At 39.4% G+C, this 24,968-nt stretch overlaps 1 protein-coding gene and 1 long non-coding RNA gene across 8 annotated transcripts in view; one reads left to right on the forward strand and one right to left on the reverse strand.

Annotated features, from left to right (window-relative positions):
• SCN8A (sodium voltage-gated channel alpha subunit 8) overlaps positions 1 to 24,968 on the reverse strand; it is a 216,870-nt gene that overhangs the window by 60,919 nt on the left and 130,983 nt on the right. For all 7 annotated transcript variants that reach the window (XM_063693978.1, XM_063693979.1, XM_055357183.2 and 4 more), the window contains one exon: positions 1,847 to 1,979. In XM_063693978.1, the coding sequence (XP_063550048.1) occupies positions 1,847 to 1,979 (133 nt within the window). The remainder of the gene's footprint in view (positions 1 to 1,846; positions 1,980 to 24,968) is intronic.
• On the forward strand, positions 909 to 23,142 carry LOC129525712 (uncharacterized). The gene is made up of 4 exons (XR_008670141.2): positions 909 to 1,286; positions 8,100 to 8,252; positions 18,911 to 18,949; positions 23,020 to 23,142. It is a non-coding gene; the product is annotated as an uncharacterized lncRNA (long non-coding RNA).

Genomic DNA, 24,968 nt, shown 5'->3' on the forward strand with positions numbered 1-24,968 from the left:
TTTTTTTTTTAAATGTGTGTGATGGTGGGTAAAGGGTGGAGAATAAGCACAGCAGGACAGAAAGAGAAAGAACAGGGAGAAGAGGGAGAAAAGAGAATTTTAAAATGTCCCAATGGTTTGTATCTAACTCAGTAAACGGATGAAAGCTCTAAGGCCTCCGAAAGGAGCCCTGCAGCACCAGCACTCCTACCATTCTAAGCACAGCCAATACCTGCTTGACAAACATTGTTTGAGCATCTACTTTTGCTGGGACCTGTGCTAAGCCAATGCAGTAATAAATAAATAACTGTTGCACTGTATTGATAGTTCTGCTGTTCTGATGTCTCTACCAATAATAAAATGCACCTGTTGGAGGTTGTTAGTTTTTCTTTCTCAACTGCCACAGATACCCAGAGAAATCCTGTCTTGGTCTCTATGTGAATAATAAAATTAGCCAAAGTTCTTAGGCTAGGATTTCTTAGCTTGGGAATTCTTAGGACCTGCAGTTATTTGCCCACAATCTCAAAGTATAAGCTACAAAGCTTGCAGATGTTCTATCAGACAATAACCCCGATGGTAATTAAAGAAAACAGGAATAAATAGAGGTTGTTAAGGCAGATGAAAGCAGTTAATTCATTTTTTTACTTGATATATTCTCAAGGTCAGTCTAGTTATAGTCTCATTCTTTGCACATATGTGGGGAAGTAAGCACCCTTAGAGAATTCTTTTCTAGGGACTCTCCCTCCACTGCAACCCCCTCCCCAACACACACACACACACACACACACACACACACACACACACACATATACATACACACAGAGTAGAAGTGGCACTGGGTTTAAATGACTAAAAAAATAACTTGTCTCAAGGATACTGGGACCATTTTGAGTTTTCCTGTCTCAGGGACTTTGGTTATTCCAGGCATCTGCATTCTGAAGAACAGCAATTTGAGGCCTCAAGAATAGTCTAGATCTACAATGAGACAACTCAGCTAAATCAACATAAATCCAATGAAGAAGATAGGTGCAGAATCCATCAGAATCTTGGGAGAGGAAATCTGTCACTGAATTTACCTCTAAAGAAAGCATGCTGATCCTGGACTACAGACCATAACTGGAGAGGAGCTGATTCTTGCTAGGGGGACTGTGGCCTAATGGAAAATCTTCAGGTATTCCTCAGCACGCCAGGTTGTGTCACAGAGAACCCACCTAACACAGAGAACTCAGGCACTGACAGCAACATTACTGCAGACGTGCTATGATTCAACAGCGGTTGCTCTTTCCCTGTGGCATGGAGCACTCAAAGTAAGAAGGGTTTCAACTTACCTAGTCACACATCAAATTTATTTATGGATATGTGGGGGTGTTTGAAGAGAGACAGAACTAGGTGCAATCAAAACGCACAGTACATTCTTCCTTAAGGGAAAATCAAAAGGGCTGTAAGTAGTTAAAAAGGAAAAAGAAAGGTATGTTTTGGGGTAGAGACCATGAGGGAAATTCTATGATTTTGTATCTTTGCAGTTCTTCAGTCTACATTCCTTTATGCCTTACAGCACCCCACTGACTCCTCATGATGACAATGACAGGGGTCTTGAGCTCCTCTAGGTCACTCATGCAGGTCCTTTCCTATCTCTTACGTACCTGTGTACAATGCTGGCAGCATATATGAAGCCCATATATTTGATTCTCTGCATGTAAATTTAGGAAGAGAATTTGTGATTCTAGTTTCTATATAGGAATACGTTCCATTCCTAAAGCTCAGAGACAGTCTTTGCAAAACTCAGACCAAGGGACAGGGATTATATTTACCATGCACATTACATATTTATATCTCAGCGGTTGGACTGACATTATAGGGCACATACCTTCTACTAGTGTATTTGTAACAACACTCATTATACTGTTGATTCTGTCCTTCCGCCCGTAGGAGGCTAATTGGTCCATGGAAACTAAAAGAGATCCAGGGCCTTTCTTCTTAATTTCCACCTCAGTTGTAGCCTTTAAAAAAAAAAAAAGAAAAGCAAATAGAGTGAGTTAAGTCTATAAAGGTAAATCTGGGCCTTACTTGATACACAGTCCAGTGTGTGATCTTCATTACAGTCTTTAACTTTGATCCTACAGTCCTATTCACTTCAAGAAGTAGAATGAAATGAATTGGGTATGGTTCATCCTTATTTCTGTGGGTGATAAGATGAAGTCATTTAAGTCTGTGTGAATCTACAATGACCCCAAGAATCTGGCTGGGACCCAAACATCTCACCTGGTTCATTCCAAGCATAGAGTAGAAAGACCAGATCCTCCTGGGGTACTGTCATCAGAAGTAAACCCTGAGTTTTCTGGTCCTAATCTCAAATCCACAATATTTGGCTAGAATTGGTCCACATGACAAAGTAAGCCAAATTTACTTCTATTTGAAATTTCATTAAAGTCAAGTCCCTGATCACACTAAGTATTATAGATGCTGTTTCTTCCTTGAGTAGGAGCACCATTATTCTAATAAACTGCCTCTTCCAAATACCAAATCTGGGCCTAACTGAAGATTAGCAAGTTGAAGATCTGCTCCAGATCTCCTACAAGCCATTGTAAGAAAGTACAGAAAGGTTTTGCTATCTTAATTAAATATATTGTATCCTATGTTTATCTTGCCCTTTCACAGTTTTATGAGTTAACCTGCAATGTTCAAATTCCCAATAAAAAATGGCAGAAAGTATAATCAGATTGTTATAAAAAATATGATTACATGCTCCACCCTGGGCAATAACTGGTATGTTAGATTACAGCAAAGGGTTTCTTAATGTCCCTGACTTACGTTCTTGTGACTATTCCACATCAGTTCAGGCTTAATGGGGTGGCTTAAAACTAATCCAGCTCTTTAGTAACCATGTTGTTCACTGTACCATATCACCCATGTAGACTTGGCTCTGCCTTCTAAGATGGTGAAGGTAAGAGGACAGAGACAATCAGCAGCCCTCAGAGGACAGGGGAGATTGTATGAAGCTGGAGAAGCATATGTCTGATCAGTAAGAGAATGATCCTAGCTGTTTTAAAAAGAAAATAATTACCTCTGGAGAGCTACATCAAAAAGCCCATCTGTTCTAAACATCTTCAGATTTTAAGGACTGAACAGAAGAAAGTTCCTAGCAGATTACGACTTATCTTATCAAAGTGTTTCATTAGCCTGTAGTCCCAGCTACTCAGGGGTGGAGGCGGCAGGATTACATGAGCCCAGGAGTTAGAGACCATCCTGGGCAACATAGAGAGACCTCATCTCAAAAAAAAAAAAAAAAAAAAAAAAAAAAAAAAAAAAAAAAGTGTTTCATCAGACCGTTTCACTGATTCAGATTTGGATCAGTGACCTTGGGGTCTTGTTTGTTTTGTTTGTTTGGCAAAGCTACAGAAGAAATACAGGAAAAAAAAAAACGATTTCCCTGGGAATTCCTTGCTGCATTACTATACTAACATCTGTGTATATAAGAATGACTTGTGGTGGTGGCCACAGGAAGAGGCTTCCTGCCTGTGGAAAAAGGAAAGAAGAGCAGGAAGGACTTTGTATTGTGGTTTGAGTGCCAGCATAGCTGCAGAATAGAACATCAGGCAAATCTCTAAGGTTTTTTGATTTTGCTTTTTGAGAGAGTCTGCTCTGTCACTCGGGCTGGAATGCAGTGGCATGATCTCGGCTTACCGCAACCTCTGCCTCTGAGGTTCAAGCAATTTTCCCACCTCAGCCTCCTGAATAGCTGGGATTACAGGCGTACACAAGCACACCCGGCTAATTTTTGTATTTTTTAGTAAAGACAGGGTTTCGCCATGTTATCCAGGCTGGTCTGGAACTCCCGGCCTCAAGTGATCCTCCCACCTCAGCCTTCCAAAACGCTGGGATTGCAGATGTGAGCCACCATGCCCAGCTAAAATTTAATTTTATTTAAACAAATACTTATTGTGTGCTAAGTAGTGTGGATACAGTGGCGAACAACACATACAACATGGTCCCTGTCCTCTTGATGGGCTTCACCATGTTGGCCAGGCTGGTATCAAACTCCTGGCCTCAGGTGATCCACCCACCTTGGACTCCCAAAGTGCTAAGAAATCTCTAAGGCTTTTTGCTCCAATCCCTGGCTTCCAGACAACATGTCTGGACCCACCTGGGACCTGGGGGAACTTGCTGCCCTGAAGGGGAGGATACAAACCTGGCTGGCTTCACCACCTGCTGACTATAGAGCCCTAGGGCCTTGAGTGAACATAGGTGGCAGCCATGTAGTGGTTACAGTGGGCCTTGGGCAAGACCCTGTGCTGTGCTGGCTTCAAGTCTGACCCAGCAGTCTCAGCAGTAATGGCCAGACGGGTGCTTACATCAACACACTCCAGTTCAAGGTGGCTCAGCACAGAAAAAGAGACTCCATTTGTTTGGGAGAAAGTGAGGAAAAAGAACAAATCTTTGTCTCGTAATCCAGAGAATTCTTCCAGATCTTTATTATCCAAGCCCACCAAGGTGGTATTTCTACGAATCTGCAAAAACCACAGCATTATTGGACTTGGGGCTCAAATTCCTTCGAATACCTGGAAAGCCTTCTGAAGAAGGACAGGCACAAACAAGCCCAGATTGCGAAGACTATAATAAATACCTAGCTTGTCAATGCCCAAACACCAACAAACATCTACAAGCATCAAGATCATGCAGGAAAACATGGCCTCACCAAAAGAACTAAATAAGGTACCAGGGACCAATCCTGAAGAAACAGAGATATGTGACCTTTCAGACAGGGAATTCAAAAGAACTATGTTGACGAAACTCAAGGAAATTCAAGATAACACAGAGAAGGAATTCAGCATTCTATAAGATAAATTTAACAAAGAGACTGAAATAATTACAAACAATCAAGCAGAAACTCTACAGTTGGAAAATGCAACTGAATACTAAACAATGCATCAGAGTCTCTTAATAAGAGAATTGATCAGACAGAAGAAAGAATTAATGAGCTTGAAGACAGGCTATTTGAAAATACTCAGAGGAGACAAAAGAAAAAAGAACAACAACAACAACAAAACGAAGCACACCTGCAAGATCTAGCAAATAGCCTCAAAAGGGAAAATCTTAGAGTTATTGGCCTTAAAAAGGACGTAGAGAAAGAGATAAGGAAGAAAGTTTATTCAAAGGAATAATAACAGAAAACTTGCCAAACTTAGAGAAAGATATCAACATTCAAGTACAAGAAGATTATAGAACACCAAGCAGATTTAACCAAAAGAAGACTACCTCAAGGCATCTAATAACAAAACTCCCAAAGGTCAAGGATAAAGAAAGGATCCTAAAAGCAGCAAGAGAAAAGAAAAAAAAAAACATACAATGGAGCTCCAATAAATCTAGCAGCTGGCCTTTCAGTGAAAACCTTACAGGCTAGGAGAAAGTGGTAATGATATATTTAAAGTGCTGAGGGAAAGAAACTTTTACCCTAGAACACTATATCCGGCAAAAATATCCTTCAAGCATGAAGGAGAAATAAAGACCTTCCCAGACAAACAAAAGCTGAGAGATTTCATCAACACCAGACCTGTCCTACAGGAACTGCTAAAAGGAGTTCTTCCATCTGAAAGAAGAGAGGATGTTAACGGCAAGAAGAAATCATCTGAAGATACAAAACTCACTGGTAATAGTAGGCATACAGAAAAACACAGAATATTGTAACACTGTAATTGAGGCATGTAAACTCCCACATGCCATAATTACAGTGTTATGATAAGCCAATATAAATAATAACTACAACAACTTTTCAAGACATAGTACAGTAAGACATAAAGAGAAACAACAAAAAGTTAAAAAGCAGAGGGATGAAGTTAAAGTGTACAGTTTTTATTAGTTTTCTTTTTGCATGTTTGTTTATGCAATCAGTGTTAAGTTGTCATCAGTTTAAAATAATGGGTTATGCCAGGCGCAGTGGCTCACGCCTGTAATCCCAGCACTCTAGGAGGTCGAGGTGGGCGGATCACCTGACGTCAGAAGTTTGAGACCAGTCTGACCAACATGGAGAAAGCCCGTCTCTACTAAAAATACAAAATTAGCCGGGCGTGGTGGCACATGCTTGTAATCCCAGCTACTTGGGAGGCTGAGGCAGGAGAATCACTTAGGAGGTGGAGGTTGCAGTGAGCTGAGATCACACCATTGCATTCCAGCCTGGGCAACAAGAGTGAAACTCCGTCTCAAAAAATAAATAAATAAAAATAAAATAAAATAATGGATTATAAGACATAATATTTGCAAGCCTCATGGTAGCCTCGAATTGAAAAACACACAACGGATACACAAAAAATAAAAAGCAAGAAATTAAGTCATACCACCAGAGAAAATAACCTTCACTAAGGGGAAGACAAGGAAGGAAGGGAAGAAGTAAAAGACCGCAAAACAACCAGAAAACAAATGACAAAATGGCAGGAGTAAGTCCCAACTTATCAGTAATAACACTGAATGTAAATAAACTAAACTCTCCAATAAAAAGACATAGAGTGGCTAAATGCATGAAAAAATAAGACCCAATGATCTGCTGCCTACAAGAAACACACTTCACCTATAAAGATACACAGACTGAGAATAAATGGACGGAAAAAGATATTCCATGCCAATGGAAACCAAAAAAGAGCAGAAGTAGTAGCTATACTTACATTAGAAAAAATAGATTTTAAGACAAAAATTATAAGAAGAGACAGAGATCACTATTACATAATGATAAAGGGGTCAGTCTAGCAAAAGGATATAGCAATTATAAATATACATGTACCCAACACTGGAACACCCAAATATGTAAAGCAAATATTATTATAGCTAAAGAGATAGACCTCAGGCTAGGCACAATAGCTCATGCCTATAATCCCAGCACTTTGGGAGATCCAGGTGGGTGGGTTTCTGGAGCCCAGGAGTTTGAGACCAGCCTGGGAAACATGGCAAAACTCTGTCTCTACAAAAAAATACAAAAATTAGCCAGGCATGGTGGTGCATGCCTGTAGTCCCAACTAATCAGAGGGCTGAGGCAGGAGGATCACTTGAGCCTGTAAGGTCGAGGCTGCAGCGGGCTGAGATCGCACCACTCCACTCCAACCTGGATAACAGAGCAAGACCTTGTCTCAAAGAGAGAGAGACCTCAATACAATAACAGTTAGAGACTTCAACATCCCACTTTCAGCATTGGACAGATCTCCCAGACAGAAACTCAACAAAGAAACACTGGACTTAACCTACACTAAGGATGACCTAATAGAACAAATGGACCTAATAGATATTTACAGAACATTTCATCCAAAGGCTACAGAATACACACTATTGCCCTTAGCACATGGATTATTCTCAAGGACAGACCATATGTTAGGTCACAAATAAGTCTTAAAATACTCAAAAAATTTGAAATATCCAGTATTTTTTACCACAATATCAAGCATCTTTGAATAAAACTAGAAATCAATAAGAGGAATTTTGGAAATGATACAAACACATGGAGATTAAATATGCTCCTGAATGACCAGTGGGTCAAAGTCAATGAAGAAATTAAGAAGGAAACTGAAAAGTTTCTTGAAACAAATAGCAGAAACACAACATAACAAAACCTATGGGATACAGTGCAAGCACTAGTAAGAGGGAAGTTTAAAGCTATCAGCACCTTGTTGGGAGCAAGCCCCCCAAAATCTGGCCATAAACTGGCCCCAAAACTGGCCATAAACAAAATCTCTGCAGCACTGTAACATGTTCATAATGGCCCTAACGCCCAAGCTGGAAGGTTGTGGGTTTACGGGAATGAGGGCAAGGAACACCTGGCTTGCCCAGGGTGGAAAACCGCTTAAAGGCATTCTTAAGCCACAAACAATAGCATGAATGATCTGTGCCTTAAGGACATGCTCCTGCTGCAGTTAACCAGCCCAATCTACTCCTTTAATTCGGCCCTTCCCTTAGTTTCCCATAAAGGATACTTTTAGTTAATTTAATATCTATAGAAACAATGCTAATGACTGGTTTGCTGTTAATAAATACGCGGGTAAATCTCTGTTTAGGGCTCCCAGCTCTGAAGGCTGTGAGACCCCTGATTTCCCACTTCACACTTCTATATTTCTGTGTGTGTGTGTCTTTAATTCCTCTAGCGCCACTGGGTTAGGGTCTCCCTGACCGAGCTGGTCTCGGCAAGTGGCGTCCATTCGTGGGGGCTCAAATCCAGGTCAAAGGGTTGCCGAAGCGATGCTTGGAACAGGAAACTAGCTGGAGGACACCCAAGTACTCTTAAAGCAGTCCCCATGGTGAGTAAGAAGGGGAGCTCGGATGCCTCAGGGTAACAATGGGACAGGGATGGGGTCTGGTTTGTTTCACCTTAGAACTTTTTCACACTGATAATGAGGAGGAACAAGAGAATAGTGAAGTAACAGAAGAGGTTACAGAGCAGGTTTATTTGCCAGCTAAAGCTAAAGTGGCAAAGGAAGGAGAGGTTCATCCCTACCCTTCTGCACCCCCTCCTTATTATTTTGAAGAAAATGACCCCCCGGATCTTTCTTTTCTGGAGGATATTGGGCGAAAAGTAGTTGCCCCAGTGACTCTTCGAGCGGCACCTCGAGTGACGGCTCTTAGTTCTATTCAGGCAGGAATTCAGCAAGCTATATGAGAGGGTGATTTAGAGGTTTGGCAGTTCCCTGTTAGAACAAACCCCCCAGATCAACAGGGAAATATTACAGCTACATTTGAGCCTTTTCCTTTTAAATTACTCAAAGAATTTAAAAAAGCTATTCATACTAAAAAAGAATGTAGAAAAAATCAGCGGGTCAGGCCGCCAGATAGAGGAAAAAGGAAAACTGTTGAGTCTGAAATAGGTCCAACATATAAAAAAAGGAAAACACTGGACTAGTCAGTGTCACTCTAAGTTTGATAAAGATGGGAACCTGATTTTGGGAAACACCATGAGGGGCCTGTCCCGGGCCCCATTCTAAACCAGGGCATTTCCAGCTCAGGCCATTCCCTCACCCCTGTACAATGTCTGTCCCCCACCACAGCCGGTAGAGCTGCAGTAGATTTATGCTGCACAAAAGCTGTGAGCCTTCTGCCTGGGGAACCCCTGCAAAAGGTCCCAACAGGAGTCTGTGGACCCTTGCCAGCAGGGACAATAGGATTACTTCTAGGAAGGCCTAGTTTAAGTTTAAAAGGCATACAAATACATACAGGAGTCATTGATTTAGATTACAATGGGGAAATTCAAATTGTTATATCTACTTCTGTTCCCTGGAAAGCAGAACCAGGAGAGCACATAGCACAGCTCCTGATCGTGCCATATGTGGGAATGGGAAAAAGTGAAATTAAACGAACAGGAGGATTTGGAAGCACAAATAAACAAGGCAAAGCAGCTTATTGGGTAAATCAAATTACTGATAAACGTCGTACCTGTGAAATAACTATTCAGGGAAGGAAATTTAAAGGTTTGGGAGATACAGGAACGGACATTTCAATCATTTCTCTATAGCACTGGCCGTCCACGTGGCCAATTCAATCCACTCAACTGAACATAGTTGGAGTTGGTAAAGCCACTGAAGTATATCACAGTAGTTATATTTTGCATTGTGAGGGGCCCGATGGACGACCTGGGACTATTCAACCAATTATAACTTCTGTACCTATAAATTTATGGGGAAGAGATTTATTACAACAATGGGGAGCACAAGTTCTAATTCCAGAACAATTATATAGCCCTCAAAGTCAACATATGATTCATGAAATGGGGTATGTTCCTGGTATGGGACTAGAAAAAAATTTGCATGGTTTGAAAGAACCGCTTAAAGTGGAAAAACAAAGTTCCCACCAAAGATTAGGAAATAATTTTTGATGGCAGCCATTGTTAAGCCTCCAGAACCTATACCTTTAAAATGGTTAACAGACAAGCCAATTTGGATAGAACAATGGCCGCTAAGTAAAGAAAAATTGGAGGCTTTAGAGAAATTGCTTGCTGAACAATCAGAAAATGGGCACATAGCTCCAACATTTTCCCCTTGGAATTCTCCAGTTTTCGTAATTAAGAAAAAATCAGGTAAATGGAGAATGTTAACTGACTTAAAAGCCATCAATTCCTTTAACAGTCATAGATTTAAAAGACTGTTTCTTTACTATCCCTTTAGCTGAGCAACACTGTGAATGGTTTGCATTTACAATTCCTGCAGTAAACAACCTGCAGCCTGCTAAGTGTTATATGATCACTTACAAAATTCGATTTCTTGTGCTGGTTTAATTATAGCTCCTAACAAAATTCAGACTACTACTCCCTACTCCTACTTGGGGACCTGAGTAAATGACACTACCATTGTGCCACAAAAAGTAACCATACGTAAGGATCAACTAAAAACATTAAATGACTTTCAAAAATTACTAGGGGATATTAATTGGATACGACCTGCTCTAGGCATTCCTACCTATGCCATGAGTAATCTGTTTTCTATCCTTAGAGGAAATCCTAGTCTCACTAGCCCTTGCCAATTAACAAAGGAGGCAGAGGCAGAGTTACAACTAATTGAGAAGCAAGTCCATAAAGCTCAAATAAATAGAATAGATCCAGAGAAGACCCTAGATTTGCTAATTTTTTCAACTCAGCATTCACCTACTGGTGTTATTGTCCAAGAACAGGACTTAGTAAGAGTGGCTTTTTCTTCCACATACTAATTCACGGACTCTAACTCCTTATTTAGATCAAATTGCTACAATGATAGGGATTGGGAGAACTTGGATTGTTAAATTACATGGATATGATCCTGGAAAAATCATTGTCCCTCTCACGAAGGCACAAATACAGCAAGCTTTTATAAATAGTCTTACTTGGCAAACCCATTTAGCTGACTTTGTGGGTATTCTCGATAATCATTTTCCTAAAACGAAGCTGTTTCAGTTTTTGAAATTAACTAATTGGATTCTCCCTAAAATAACTAAATTTAAACCAATTGAAGGTGTTGAGAATGTTTTTATAGATGGGTCTCGTAATGATAAAGCTTCTTATTTTGAATCAAAAGGTAAAGTTTTTCAGACGCCCTATACTTCAGCTCTAAAAGCGGAGCTTGTAGCTGTAATTGAGGTATTGACTGCTTTTGAAATGCCTATTAATGTGATTTCTGATTCTTCATATGTGGTTCACTCCACACGGTTAATTGAAAATTCTCAGTTACGATTTCATACAGATGAACAACCGATGACTTTATTTACCCAACTGCAAATAGCAGTTAGGAGTAGAATGCACCCTTTTTACATCACTGACATTAGAGCTCATACACCTCTTCCAGGACCTTTGACTGAAGGGAATTAAATGGCTGATGGCCTAGTTGCTATTGCAATATCTAATGCTGGACACTTTGACAATTCAACCCATGTTAATGCCTCTGGTCTCAAATGCAGATACAGCATTACCTGGAATGAAGCTAAAGCTATTATCCAGTGATGCCCAACTTGCCAAATGGTACATTCCTCATCTTTTACAGGAGGAGTTAACCCTCGAGGACTGTAACCTAACTCTATTTGGCAAATGGATGCCACACATGTTCCCTCGTTTGGGAGACTAGCTTATGTACATGTATGTGTGGACACCTTTTCTCACTTTGTCTGGGCTGCATGCCAAACAGGAGTCTTCTGCCTGTGTTAAATGTCACCTTTTGCAGTGTTTTGTGGTGATGGGCATTCCAGCTTCTATTAAAACAGAGAATGCCCCAGGCTATACTAGCCAAGCTCTAGCTACATTTTTCTCTATGTGGAATATTAAACACATTACTGGTATCCCATACAATTCTCAAGGACAAGCCATAGTGGAAAGAATGAATCCCTCTCCCTAAAACAGCAGTTGCAAAAGCAGAAAGGGAGAGACAGAGAATATGGAACCCCCACAAATGCAACTGAACCTAGCATTATTAACTTTAAATTTTTTGAGCCTGCCCAAAGGCCAGATGCTATCAGCAGCTGAACAGCATCTACAGAAACCAGCTGCAAAGACAGAAACAGAACAACTGATTTGGTGGGCAGAGCCAATAACAAAAAGTTGGGAAATAGGTAAAATAATAACTTAGGGTAGAGGTTATGCTTCTATTTCTCCAGGCCAAAATCAACAGCCAATTTGGATACCATCAAGACACCTGAAACCTTATCATGAGCCAGATGCTGAGGAAGAGACTCCAGGAGGATCCCGAGGACCCCCCGGTTGCAGCCATGTCGAGACCAATGCTGAGGAGGACCCCAACAGTTACGAGCAACACCCGTCAACCACAGCCACCCACCTGGGGACAGATCAAGAAGCTGTCAGAGATGGAGGAAGAAAACCTGAGGAAAGCGGGACAACCAGTCACAACGAATAATTTAATGGTAGCTATGACAGTGGTTATCACCACTGTCGTGAGTATTCCTTCAATAAGGGCCGGTAATAATGCCTGGATGCAATCACTCTATGACACAGTTACACATGCTTTCTGATCTCGGTATTTACCATAATAAATCTGCTCCTATAATTGAGGCATACCGCCCTCAAAAACCTATTTGTAAACAGGATTGGACCCAGTTAGAAAAAATGAACGTACTTGTTTAGGAAGACTGCTTTGCAAAACAGGCAGAGGTGCTGCACAACAATTCCTATGGAATCATTATTAATTGGTCCCCTAAGGGGATGTTAAGCTTGAATTGCCCCTCTCAGTCTGCGTGCCACGGCCAGACTATGTTCAGATGATCTGAACAAAATGGTCACATGGTAGAAATACCAAAAAGTACGGCAAAAGTTCCTATTATCTGGAACCATGGTGGTATAGTGGCACCTCAACCTCAAATGATAGGGCTCGTTGTGGGAGCTAAACATAAGGATTTGTGGAAACTATTAATAGCTCTTAATAAGATCAAAATTTAGGAAAAAATAAAAACCATCTACAAAGACACTCTACAAACTTGCCTTTGGATATTGCAAAATTAAAGAACAAATATTTAAAGCATCCCAGGCACACCTGACCTTAATGCCAGGAACTGGAGTGCTTAAAGGTGCTGCAGACAAATTAGCAGCTAGTAAGCCATTAAAATGGATAAAAACACTTGGAAGCTCTGTGATTTCAATGATGACTGTGCTTTTAATCTACGTTGTTTTTCTTTGTATAGTCTGCAGATGCAGATTCTGACTCCTGCAAGAAGTAGCTCACTGTGACAAAGCTGTCCTTGCTTTTATCTCTTTGCATATCAAAGAAAGGAGACATGTTGGGAGCAAGCCCCCCAAAATCTGGCCATAAACTGGCCCCAAAACTGGCCATAAACAAAATCTCTGCAGCACTGTAACATGTTCATAATGGCCCTAACGCCCAAGCTGGAAGGTTGTGGGTTTACGGGAATGACAGCAAGGAACACCTGGCCCGCCCAGGGTGGAAAACTGCTTAAAGGCATTCTTAAGCCACAAACAATAGCATGAGCGATCTGTGTCTTAAGGGCATGTTCCTGCTGCAGTTAACTAGCCCAACCTATTCCTTTAATTTGGCCCTTCCCTTCTTTTCCCATAAGGGATACTTTTAGTTAATTTAATACCTATAGAAGCAATGCTAATGACTGGTTTGCTACTAATAAATATGTGGGTAAATCTCTGTTTGGGGCTCTCAGCTCTGAAGGCTATGAGACCCCTGATTTCCCACTTCACACCTCTATATTTCTGTGTGTGTGTGTCTTTAATTCCTCTAGCGCCACTGGGTTAGGGTCTCCCCAACCGAGCTGGTCTCGGCAGCACCGACATCAAAAAAGAAGAAAAACTTCAAATTAATAACCTAATGGTGCATCTTAACTAGAAAAGGGCAAACAAAACCCCAAATTAGAAGAAAAGAAATAATAAAGATCAGAGCAGAAATAAATGAATGTGGAATGAAGAAAATACAAAAGATCAATGAAACAAGAGGTTGTTTATCTTTTGGAAAGATAAACAAAATTGACAAACCTTTAGCCAGACTAATGAAGAAAAAAAGGGAGAAGACCCAAATAAATAAAATCAGAAATGAAAAGGGAAACATTACAACTGATACCACAGAAATTCAAAGTAGCATTAGTGGTTACAATGAGCAACTACATGCCAATAAATTGGAAAATCTAGAGAAAGTGAATACATTCCTAGACACATTCAACCTACCAAAACTGAACCATGAAGAAATCCAAAACCTGAACAGACCAATAACAAGTAACAAGATCAAAGCTGTAATAAAAAGCCATTTAGTAAAGAAAAACTCAGGACCTGATGGCTTCACTGCTGAGTTTTAACCAACATTTAAAGAAGAACCAATGTCAATCCTATTTAAATTATTCTGAAAAATAAAGGAGGAGAGAAACTTCCAAACTCATTCTATGAGGCCAGTATTACTCTGATACTAAAACCAGACATGGAAATATCAAAAAAGAAAACAACAGGCTAATATCTCTGATGAATATTGATGCAAAAATATATTTCCAAAAAAACCCCAACAAAATACTAGCAAACCAAGTTCAACAACACATTAAAAAGATCATTCATCATTACCAAGTTGGATTTATCTCTGGGATGCATGAATGGTTCAACATATGCAAATCAATCAGTGTGATACATCATATCAACAGAATAAACAACAAAAACCATATGATCATTTCAATTGATGTTGAAAAAGCATTTTATAAAATTCAACATCCTTCATGGTTAAAAACCCTCAAAAAACTAGGTATAGAAGGAACATACCTCAATATAATAAAAGCCATATGTGACAGACTCTCAGCTAATATTATACTGGATAGGGAAAAACTGAAAGCTTTTCTCTAAGATCTGGAACACAACAAGGATACTCACTTTCACCACTGTTATTCAACATAGTACTGGAAGTCCTACTTAGAGCAATTGGACAAGAAAAAGAAATAAAGGGCATACAAATTGGAAAGGAAGAAGTCAAATTATCCTTGTTTACAGGCGATATGATTTTATACTTAGAAAAATCCAAAGACTCCACCAGAAAACTCTTAGAACTGATAAATTCAGTAAAGTTGCAGGACATAAAATCAACATACAAAAACCAGAAGCATTTCTATATGCCAAAGGTGGACAATCTGAAAAAGAAATAAAAAAAGTAATCCCATTTATAACAGCCACAAATAAAATTAAATACCTAGTAATTAATAAAAGAAATAAAACATCTCTACAAGAAAACTATAAAACACTGATGAAAGAAATTGAAGAGGATGCAAAAAACTGGAAAGATATTCCATGTTCGTGGATTGTTCAATATTGTTAAAATGTTCATATTAGTCAAAGCAAGCTACAGATTCAATGTAATCCCTATCAAAATACCAATGGTGTTCTTCACAGAAACAGAAAAAAAATCCTAAAATTTATATAAAATCACAAAAGACCCAGAACAGCCAAAGCAATCCTGAGCAACAAGAACAAAACTGGAGGAATCACATTACTTGATTTTAAATTATACAACGGCGCTATAGTAACCAAAACAGCATGGTACTGGCATAAAAACAGACACACAGACCAATGGAACAGAATAGAGAACCCAGAAATAAATCCACACACCTACAGTGAACTCATTGTCAACAAAAGAGCCAAGAATAAACACTGGGGAAAAGACAGTCTCATCAATAAATGGTTCTGGGAAAACTGGATATCCATATGCAGAAGAATGAAACTAGTCCCCTATCTTTCACCATGTACAAAAATGAAATCAAAATGGATTAAAGAGGTAAGTCTAAGACCTCAAACCATGAAACTACTATAAGACAACATTGAGGAAACTCTCCAGGACACCGGTCTGGGTAAAAATTTCTTGAATAACACCCCACAAGCACAGCCAACCAAAGCAAAAATGGACAGATGGGATCACATCAAGTTAAAAAGCTTCTGCACAGCAAGGAAAACAATCAACAAAGTGAACAGACAACCCAAAGAATAGGAGAAAATATCTGAAAACTATCCATCTGACAAGAGATTAGTAACCAGAATATATAAGGAGCTCGAAGAACTCTATAGGAAAAAACAGAATAATCCAATTTAAAAACTGGCAAAAGATTTGAATAGACATTTCTCCAAAGAAGACATACAAATGGCAAACAAGTGTACGAAAAGGTGCCTAACATCATGATCATCAGAGAAATGCAAATCAAAACTACAATGAGATATAATCTCATGCCAGTTAAAATGGCTTTTAACCAAAAGATAGGCAATAATAAATGCTGGAGAGGATATGGAGAAAAGGGAATTCTTGTACACTCTTGGTGGGAATGTAAATTAGTACAACCACTATGGAGAACAGTTTGGAAGTTCCTCAAAAAACTAAAAATAGAGCTACCTTACGATCCGGAATCCCACTACTGGGTATATGCCCAAAAGAAAAGAAATCAATATATCCAGTCGGGCGTGGTGGCTCATGCCTGTAATCCCAGCACTTTGGGAGGCTGAGGCAGGTGGATCACATGAGGTCAGGGGTTTGAAACCAGCCTGGCCAATATGGTAAAACCCCGTCTCTACTAAAAATACAAAAATTAGCCGGGCGTGGTGGCACATGCCTGTAATTCCAGCTCCTTGGGAGGCTAAGGCAGGAGAATCGCTTGAACATAGGACCCAGGTGGCAGAGGTTAACAGCGCAGTGAGCCGAGATTGTGCCATTGCACTCCAGCCTGGGCGACAGAGTGAGATTGTCTCAAAAAAAAAAGAAGAAGAAGAAAAAGAAAAAAGAAATCAGTATATCAAAGAGATAACTGCACTATCTGCACTATGTGCACTCCCAAGTTTGTTGCAGCACTGTTCATAACAGCCAAGATTTGGAAGCAACCTAAGTGTCCATCAATAGATGAATGGAGAAAGAAAATGTGGCACTTATACACAACAGAGTACTATTCAGACTTAAAAAAAGACTGAGATCCTGTCATTTACAACAACATGGATAGAACTGAAAGTCATTATATTAAGTGAAATAAGCCAGGCACAGAAAGACAAACATCACATGTTCTCACTTATCTGTGGGATCTAAAAATCAATGCAATTGAACTCCTGGGGATAGAAAGTAGAAGGATGGTTACCAAAGGCTGGGAAGGGTAGTGGGGAAGGGTAGCGGGGAGATGGAGGTAGTTAATGGGTACAAAAAGAATTGTTAGAAAGAAAGAATAAGAGCTAGTATTTGATAGTACAACAGGGTGACTATAGTGAAAATAATTTAATTCTACATTTGAAAATAACTAAAAGAATATAACTGGATTGTTTGTAATACAAAGAAGAAATGCTTGAGGGGATGGATATCCCATTTTTCATGATGTGATCATTAAGCATTGCATGCCTGTATCAAAGTATCTCATGTACCTCATAAATATATATACTTACTATGTACCCACAAAAATTTGAAATTAAATAAAATTTTATAAGGACATGCAAAGGCTCTAGAATAGGAAAATAATCTCTTGAGATGCTATTTAATAATCTTAAAAATATTATTTTTTGTTCTTAGGGCTTATACTACCTCATTTCAAGAATTAAAGTTACAATACTCAAGACAAATGTATATTGGCATAAGCATAGACAAACAGATCAAGGGAACAGAACAGAGTCCAGAAATAGACCCACACATATACATCAATTGATTTTTGTCCAAGGTGCCAAGTCACTTCAATGGAGAAAGGAAAGTCTCTTGAACAAATGGTGCTAACAGACTGGATATCTATCCAGGTTGACTTGTATCTCATTTCACACACAAAAATTAATTTGAGATAAATTGGAGACCTGAATGTAAAACTCAGAACCATAAAACTTATAGAAGTAAAATATCTTCATGTTCTTGGGGGTAAGCATCCTTGAACAGGATGCAAAAAGCCATATCATAAAAGAAAAAAATTGATATACCGAACTTCATTAACATTAAACATTTTTATATTTGACTTGTATCTGGAACATAAAAAACAAATCAATAATAAAAAGTCAAAAAAGGGGCAAAAGATTTGAATAAACAATTCATTAAAGAAGATGTATGAGAAACCAAAAAACATAGGAAAAGATAATTAGTCATCAGGAAATGCAAATTAATGGCACAATAAAACAACATTTTATATGCATTAAAATGCTAAAATCAAAGACCAACAACAGCAAGTTTGGCTAGGATGTGGAGCAAGTGTAACCCTAATACATTGTTGGTGGGATAAAAAAATGGTGTAACTATTCTGAGGAACTGTTTGGCAACTTCTTATAAATTAGACATACATTTACCATATGATCCAGGAATTTCACTTTGATGTATCTACCCAATATAAATGAAAACGTTTATGTTCTAAAAGAGTTTTATAAGAATGCTCATAGCAAGCTTATTCACACTAGTTGCAAACTGGAAGCAACCTGAACATCTATCGACAGGAGAATGAATAAACAAATTGGGATATGTTTATACAATGAAATACCACTCAGCAATAACAAGGAATGAACTACTGGTATATAAAACATGAATATGTCTCAAAAACAAAAATATCTTGTTGATTGAAAGCAGTCAAATACAAATACATATTGTATGAGTCTACACACACAAAAGAAAACAAATCTATCTATGGTGATACAAGTCAGAAGTGGTTGCCTGAAGTGGAAGGAACTGATTAGAAACGGGTAGGAGACTACTTTTTAGGAGAGTCTTGTGGTAATGATGGGTTTAGGGAATGATCCTCAATTGCTCAGATAACTCCTTCTCCACCTCCTTTTTACCCACAACTTTGGTTAACTCTTGGGTGAGGCTTACCCAATGTTCTGCCACAATTTGATTATGCAGAATTCCTTTGAGAAGAAATACGGAATGCAAAAATATGGAGTATAAAATATGTATAAAATATTATCTGTATTGTGGAAATAAAGATCAGCCAAATGAGAAAAGCAAAGGCTATTTAGACCTTGCTATACTGAGGAAGTCCGCCACCATAACTGCTATTTGTGTTTTGGCAGAAACTCAAAGGCAGGCAGAAGAGTGGCAAAGATTTACAGGTGAGAAAAGTGAAGGCTTGAAATGTGGCTTGATTGGAGGCTGTTGGTATGGGGAAGCTGTAGTCAAGGTAATAAAAAGTGGGACATCTCGTATGATGGGTTGGGGGGTGCATGTTTGGCTGTCTCTGGTTGAATCTAAGTTGAAAATGAGAACAAAAATTAAGGAAAGCTGTCAGTTATGAATCAAGTCCTGGCCATTTGGGAATTTTTTTTTTTTTTTTTGGGAAACAGGGTCTTCCTCTGTTACCCAGGCTGGAGTACAGTGATCACTGCTCACTGCAGCCTTGACCTCCCAGGCTCAAGTGATCCTCCCATCTTAGCCTCCCAAGTAGCTGGGACTAAAGGTGCGTGACACCACACCCAGCTAATTTTTTAATTTTTTTGTAGAGATGAGGTCTCACTATGTTGCCCAGGCTAGTCTCAAACTCCTGGGTTCAAGCAATTTTCCTGCCTCAGCCTCCCAAAGTGTTGGGATTACAGGTAAGGGCCACCATGCCTGGCTCTCATTAGGGGACTATTGTTACAGAAATTATTACTTAGCTTCCTGGATTGTCATCAGAGACAGCAACCTGGCTTGCTGCAAGTTTGACTTATAACAGGCTGGCTTCTTGGACTGTTTATTATAGATAAGGGGGATGGTTTCTTGGGCAGGTCATGGGTCAACGTTCTATTTTTTTACATGGTCTAGTCATTGTCCATTTGTAGATGTCTCATAGTATTCATCAAAATAGGCTGATTCATGAAGAGAGAGAGGGCAAACATATATTCACCAGTGTTAACTAACATGACACAAACTAAAATTGTCTATGAAGGACATCACTAAAAGTGCTGAGAGGGGGCTAAGATGGTGTCTAGAGAACAATATATCTGTACTACCAGGAAAATCTAATCTGTTAAACTTAGGGTACACCAACACGGGTGAGCAGGCCCTCTTCCCTAAGTGAGGTTTTGAAAGCTGGGATTTCAAGGCTAGGTTCTTGGCTATTCTTTCTTTTTTTTTTGAGAAAGAGTCTCGCCCTGTCACCCACACTGAAGTACAGTGGTGCAATCTTCACTCACTACAACCTCTGCCTCCTAGGTTCAAGTGATTCTCCTGCCTCAGCCTCTCAAGTAGCTGAGATTAACCATGCCTGGTTAATTTTTGTATTTTAGTAGAGACAGGGTTTTACCATGTTGGTCAGGTTGGTCTCAAACTCCTGACCTCAAACGATCCGCCCGCCTCAGCCTCCCAGAGTGCTGGGATTACAGGCATGAGCTACTATTTATGTTAAATCAGACAACTGAAGGGAAGAAAATCTGGAGGAGCCTCTCTCCCAGGTAAAGCAGCTTCACTGTCAGCTTCTCATAGTCAGCTTCCACCTAGAATTCTGCTTGGGCTTCCGTGAGATGTACCTTTGTTACAGGCTCAGCTGCACAATTCTCATCACCTGGCAGTGGGAAGAGGGCTTCTTCCTTCAACTATGTTGAGATCCAAGGGCCAGGGGAAAGATCACATACCCTTTCCCTCCCCTTCTCTATCTTTTCAGTGTTTTTTGTTTTTGTTTTTGCAAATGGAGGTGTATAGTTTTTTTGTTTTGTGTTGTGTTGTTGGTGAGTGGGGAGGAGAATTAACATTTTAAAGTTAGGAGCCTTGTTTTTTTTTTAATTCAACCTGTAAGAAGCCTTGGAGGAAAAACCCTCAGTAACTGAGGAAGCAACTGAAAACCTTAAGTAAGTTCTTTGGAAGTTAAACCCCGTACAAGTTTGTTCCATTTCTCTTAACCCAAATGCTGTTTATTTGGGCATTTAGCCACTGACTTCCAACCTCCTAAATTACAGCAGTCCTTTTCAAAGAGATATCCTACAATAGCTGCAGATGGCAGATTCTGCCCACATTTCTAGAGATCTGCCCAAGGAAGTTTGACTTCTTATTGACTCTAAATTGTTTTCACATGGAAATACATAACTGGACGTTTATTAGCCAGTCACCTTTCTTGGAATTAAAACTTATGGCATTTTATAAGTATCCTTAGAGCCTAGCCATAATCCCCTTCCCAAGCCTTTCTCAAATTTGCATAGTGTTTTGCTTTAAAATAATTGTACAATAATTTCTCTTTCTCAAACAAAGGATTTTTAGAAGGAGCCCCACCTTCTCCAAGTCAAGCAATTCGGTACTGTTTACTTCTCAGAGCTATCAGGGCCAAAAATGTGTAAGAAAAGGAATGAAAATTGGCTTTCTGAACAGCAAGAATGGGCCACATAATATGCTTCACACTTTATATATGAAGCATATTATATATGAATAACATATATATGTTATAGTTTATCTTCACAATAGCCCTATAACAGAGGTCCTTTTATCTCTTTTTACAGAGAAGAAAATGGCTTAGAGAATTTCCCAGGATCATATGTACAAATACAGAACTTGGGCTTCAGAGTTAGTATATTGTAATGGTTAATGGTAAAAGCTTAGGAGTTAGATTGCTTGGATTCAATCCTAACTCTACTGCTTACTGTGCCATCTTGGACAAGTTACTTTATTCCTCTAAGCCTTGGCTTCCTCTTCAGTCAGATGCAGCCAATAGCAGTATCTGTTTCATAAGGCCCAGGCTGTAAGCATTAAATGAGATAATGCTTATACATTTGCAAGCTGCCTCAACATGATTTCTCAATTGCATGTGATTTCTGGATTGCTAGTGGCAATGAGTGAAGAGAAATGATTCTCACCTACTTTCCCAGCTCAGAGATGGAGATGCAGGAAAAAGTCCCTTTATCCTCTGCTTCAGCAAAAAGCAAAGGTGAAATTCCAAAATGATCAAAAAATCTCAACACTCAATCACAACTGAATAACTAATGAAGATATAAAATAATTTTTGATGAGACTAATGAAGTGATGTCTGAACATCTTTTTTTCTTACAGCCTATTTCTTAATTTAAGCCTGAAGGAAAAAATATAGATTTGGCATAGCCTAAGCAGGAATATTGTGTGAGACCAGTGCGTGCACTATCGGTGGCTCCTATGCCACTCTATGAAGCATGAGTATACACAACTGGATGCGTTCTAATTGCTCAGGTTAATCCTTGGCTGTGGATGCATCCAAAATGTTTGCTAGTAACAATCACTACATCCTAGCCCAAAGAAGTATTAATTTTCATCTGTCTTGGGCTTCTAGTTAATTTAAGAGATATTAAGCAATTAGAATCTCTTAATATTTATAATTAAATTTATAATCCTGAATAATACAAAAGTCTTAATATACTGTGTCCTTCTAAGATAAGTGACTGTTTTTCCCACTTTCTAAAGGAGCTAATATTTAAGCTGTCAGGACGTTCCTTTTGGTATCAGAAAGACCATGGTTTAAGGTCCAATTCCCCAAGTCACTACAGCGCTCTGAGTCTCATCTGCTAATAGGATAAAACCACCTACTGAATAGAGTGATTATAAGAATAAAATGAGATAATGTATATAAAATGCTCAGCATAGTATAATAAGAACTCAATATATGATGGCTATAATCATTATGCTCACTACAGAAAACCAGAAAGAACAGAAAAGTATAAGGAAGAAAAAAGTCCATAATTTCTTCTCTCAAAGGCAACTATTGTTAACTACTGGCTGGTCATCTTCTTTCTCTATGTAGTTTGTCTTTATGTAATTTGGTATCATACCACACAAACTATATACATCTTGTTTTGCTGTTTTCTTCCTTTGGGCCTATTAATGTAACTTAGACATTTTCCCACACCGTTAACAACTAGCCATAACAGTTTCTTTATGGCTTCTAATAACATAAACAAATACATAAATAAAAATAGTTTTTCCTAGTTATGAGGCCCTTGGGAATGATATGGTCTTGCCTACCTCATCTTCCTGCCACTGTGACCTCCTGACTTTGGGAATTCTCAAGTCTGTCACCATCCTCACTTGAGGTCACTACAGAGAACCTCCTAAGCGTTTATAGGGTGCTGGGTATGTAGATCCCCCAACACCCAAATGCAGACCTTTATAGACCACAGCGTAAAGCAGTACAGAAAGCCTTACATTCCACATCCATCTGCTTAACTGACTCTCAATTTTTTCTCCCACACAGTGTAACAGAAGGTGCTAAAAAAACAAAAACAAAACCCCCAAACCTGATCATCTCTCTTCAGCTGAAGTTTAAGCTCCTTCTTCCTGAATACCTTCTCTAATACCTTTTTGTTCAGAGAAAAGGCAAGCTGCATTATTTGGCTTAAATATTTTTAAAAACTGCCAGTATATCAAAATTCAATTTGGTTCTAAACATTTGAATTGCCCCAACTCTACTGCCTATGTTGATCCATCCTTCATTTGCCATTGATATTATCTCTTGTTTTTTCAGAGAACATAATTATCTAACTGTGGAGCCCAAAATGTATCCCTATTCACAGAATTAGTGAAAGTCAAATAAAAATTAAATGTAAAGATAAGTATCTATAACATTTATTCTGGCCAACTATCTGGAGCCACTGTTTTTGTTTTGTTTTGTTTTGTTTTTTCTTTTTTGAGACAAGAGTGTTGCTCTTCTTGCCTAGGCTGGAGTGCAATGGCGCAATCTTGGCTCATTACAGCCTCCGCCTCCCAGGTTCAAGTGATTCTTGTGCCTTGGCTTCCCAAGTAGCCGAGATTACAGGCGCATACCACCATGCCTGGCTAATTTTTGTATTTTTAGTAGAGATGGAGGTTTTGCCATGTTGGCCAGGCTGGTCTCAAACTCCAGACGTCAGGTGATCTGCCCACCTCAGCCTCCTAAAGTGCTGGGATTACAGGCATGAGCCACCGCGCCCGGCCCACTGTTTATTATTGTTGTAAAAAGTGAAAGATTTATACAATCTAAAGAGAAACCAGAGGATTATTATTGTTCTTACTGTTGCTGATCTTAAATAAGTAGGTCTTGAGAAGAGCAACGGCCAAGTGTCTAGGCAGAGAACAAATTAAAATTAACTGGCACACGGAAGATTAGGGTCTCTGAGGGGTCTGAGATTCTGGCTCTATCAGTGATGAGCTGTAAGACCCAAAGGAACACAAATTCTCTAAACCTTCTCCCCATCTCAAAAACAGAAATATTAATCTTCACTTAGTCACCCTTAAGATTTTTTTTTTTTTTAAGATGGAGTCTCGCTCTGTTGCCCAGGCTGGAGTGCAGTGGCGCAATCTTGGCTCACTGCAACCTCCCTGTCCCAGGTTCAAGCGATTCTCCTGCCTCAGCCTCCCACATCTGGCTAATCTTTTGTATTTGTAGTAGAGATGGGTTTCAAACCATGTTGGCCAGGCTTGTCTCGAACTCCTGGCCTCAAGCAATCCACCTGCCTTGGCCTCCCAAGGTGCTGGGATTACAGGCATAAGCCACCACCCCCAGCCCAGAATTTTTATTTAGGACAAATTAAATAATGCATGTAAGAGTAATTTGTAGCTTACAAAAAGCTATACAAACGTAAGGGGGAGAGTATTTTTGCTTTATTTTACTTTTGATAGAGTCTCACTCTGTCACTCAGGCTGAAATGTAGTGATCATAGCTCATTGTAGCCTCAAACTCTTGGGCTCATGTGATCCTCCTGCCTCAGCATCCCAAGTAGCTGGGACTATAGAGGCACATGCCACCATGCCTGGCCAATGTTTTTTATTTTTATTTTTTGTACAAACAGGGTCTCACTGTGTTGCCAAGCTGGTCTCCAACTCCTGGTTTCATGTGATCCTCTTTCCCTGACCTCCCAAAGTGCTGGGATTACAGGTGTGAGCCACTGTGCCCGGCTGTATTTTGCTTTTAAATAAAAGGGAAGGGCGAGACCAGACAATCCCAAACACATACAAATTGCCTTTTGATATTTTATCTATACATTCAATAAACTTTATCCATGATTGTCCAGTTTTCCTCCATACATGCATCATGCTAATTAAAGGATTGGCTATCTTCATGCTGTGTTAGAAGAAACTGAAGTGTTAGAAAGAAATAGACTAACATGCTATCTCAAGGAGTCTATACCAGCTGAAGAGGGACTGAGGAAAGTTAGAAATTAGAGG

The sequence above is a fragment of the Gorilla gorilla genome, chromosome 10 (assembly GCF_029281585.2).
Source record: "Gorilla gorilla gorilla isolate KB3781 chromosome 10, NHGRI_mGorGor1-v2.1_pri, whole genome shotgun sequence".
Classification (NCBI taxonomy): domain Eukaryota; kingdom Metazoa; phylum Chordata; class Mammalia; order Primates; family Hominidae; genus Gorilla; species Gorilla gorilla.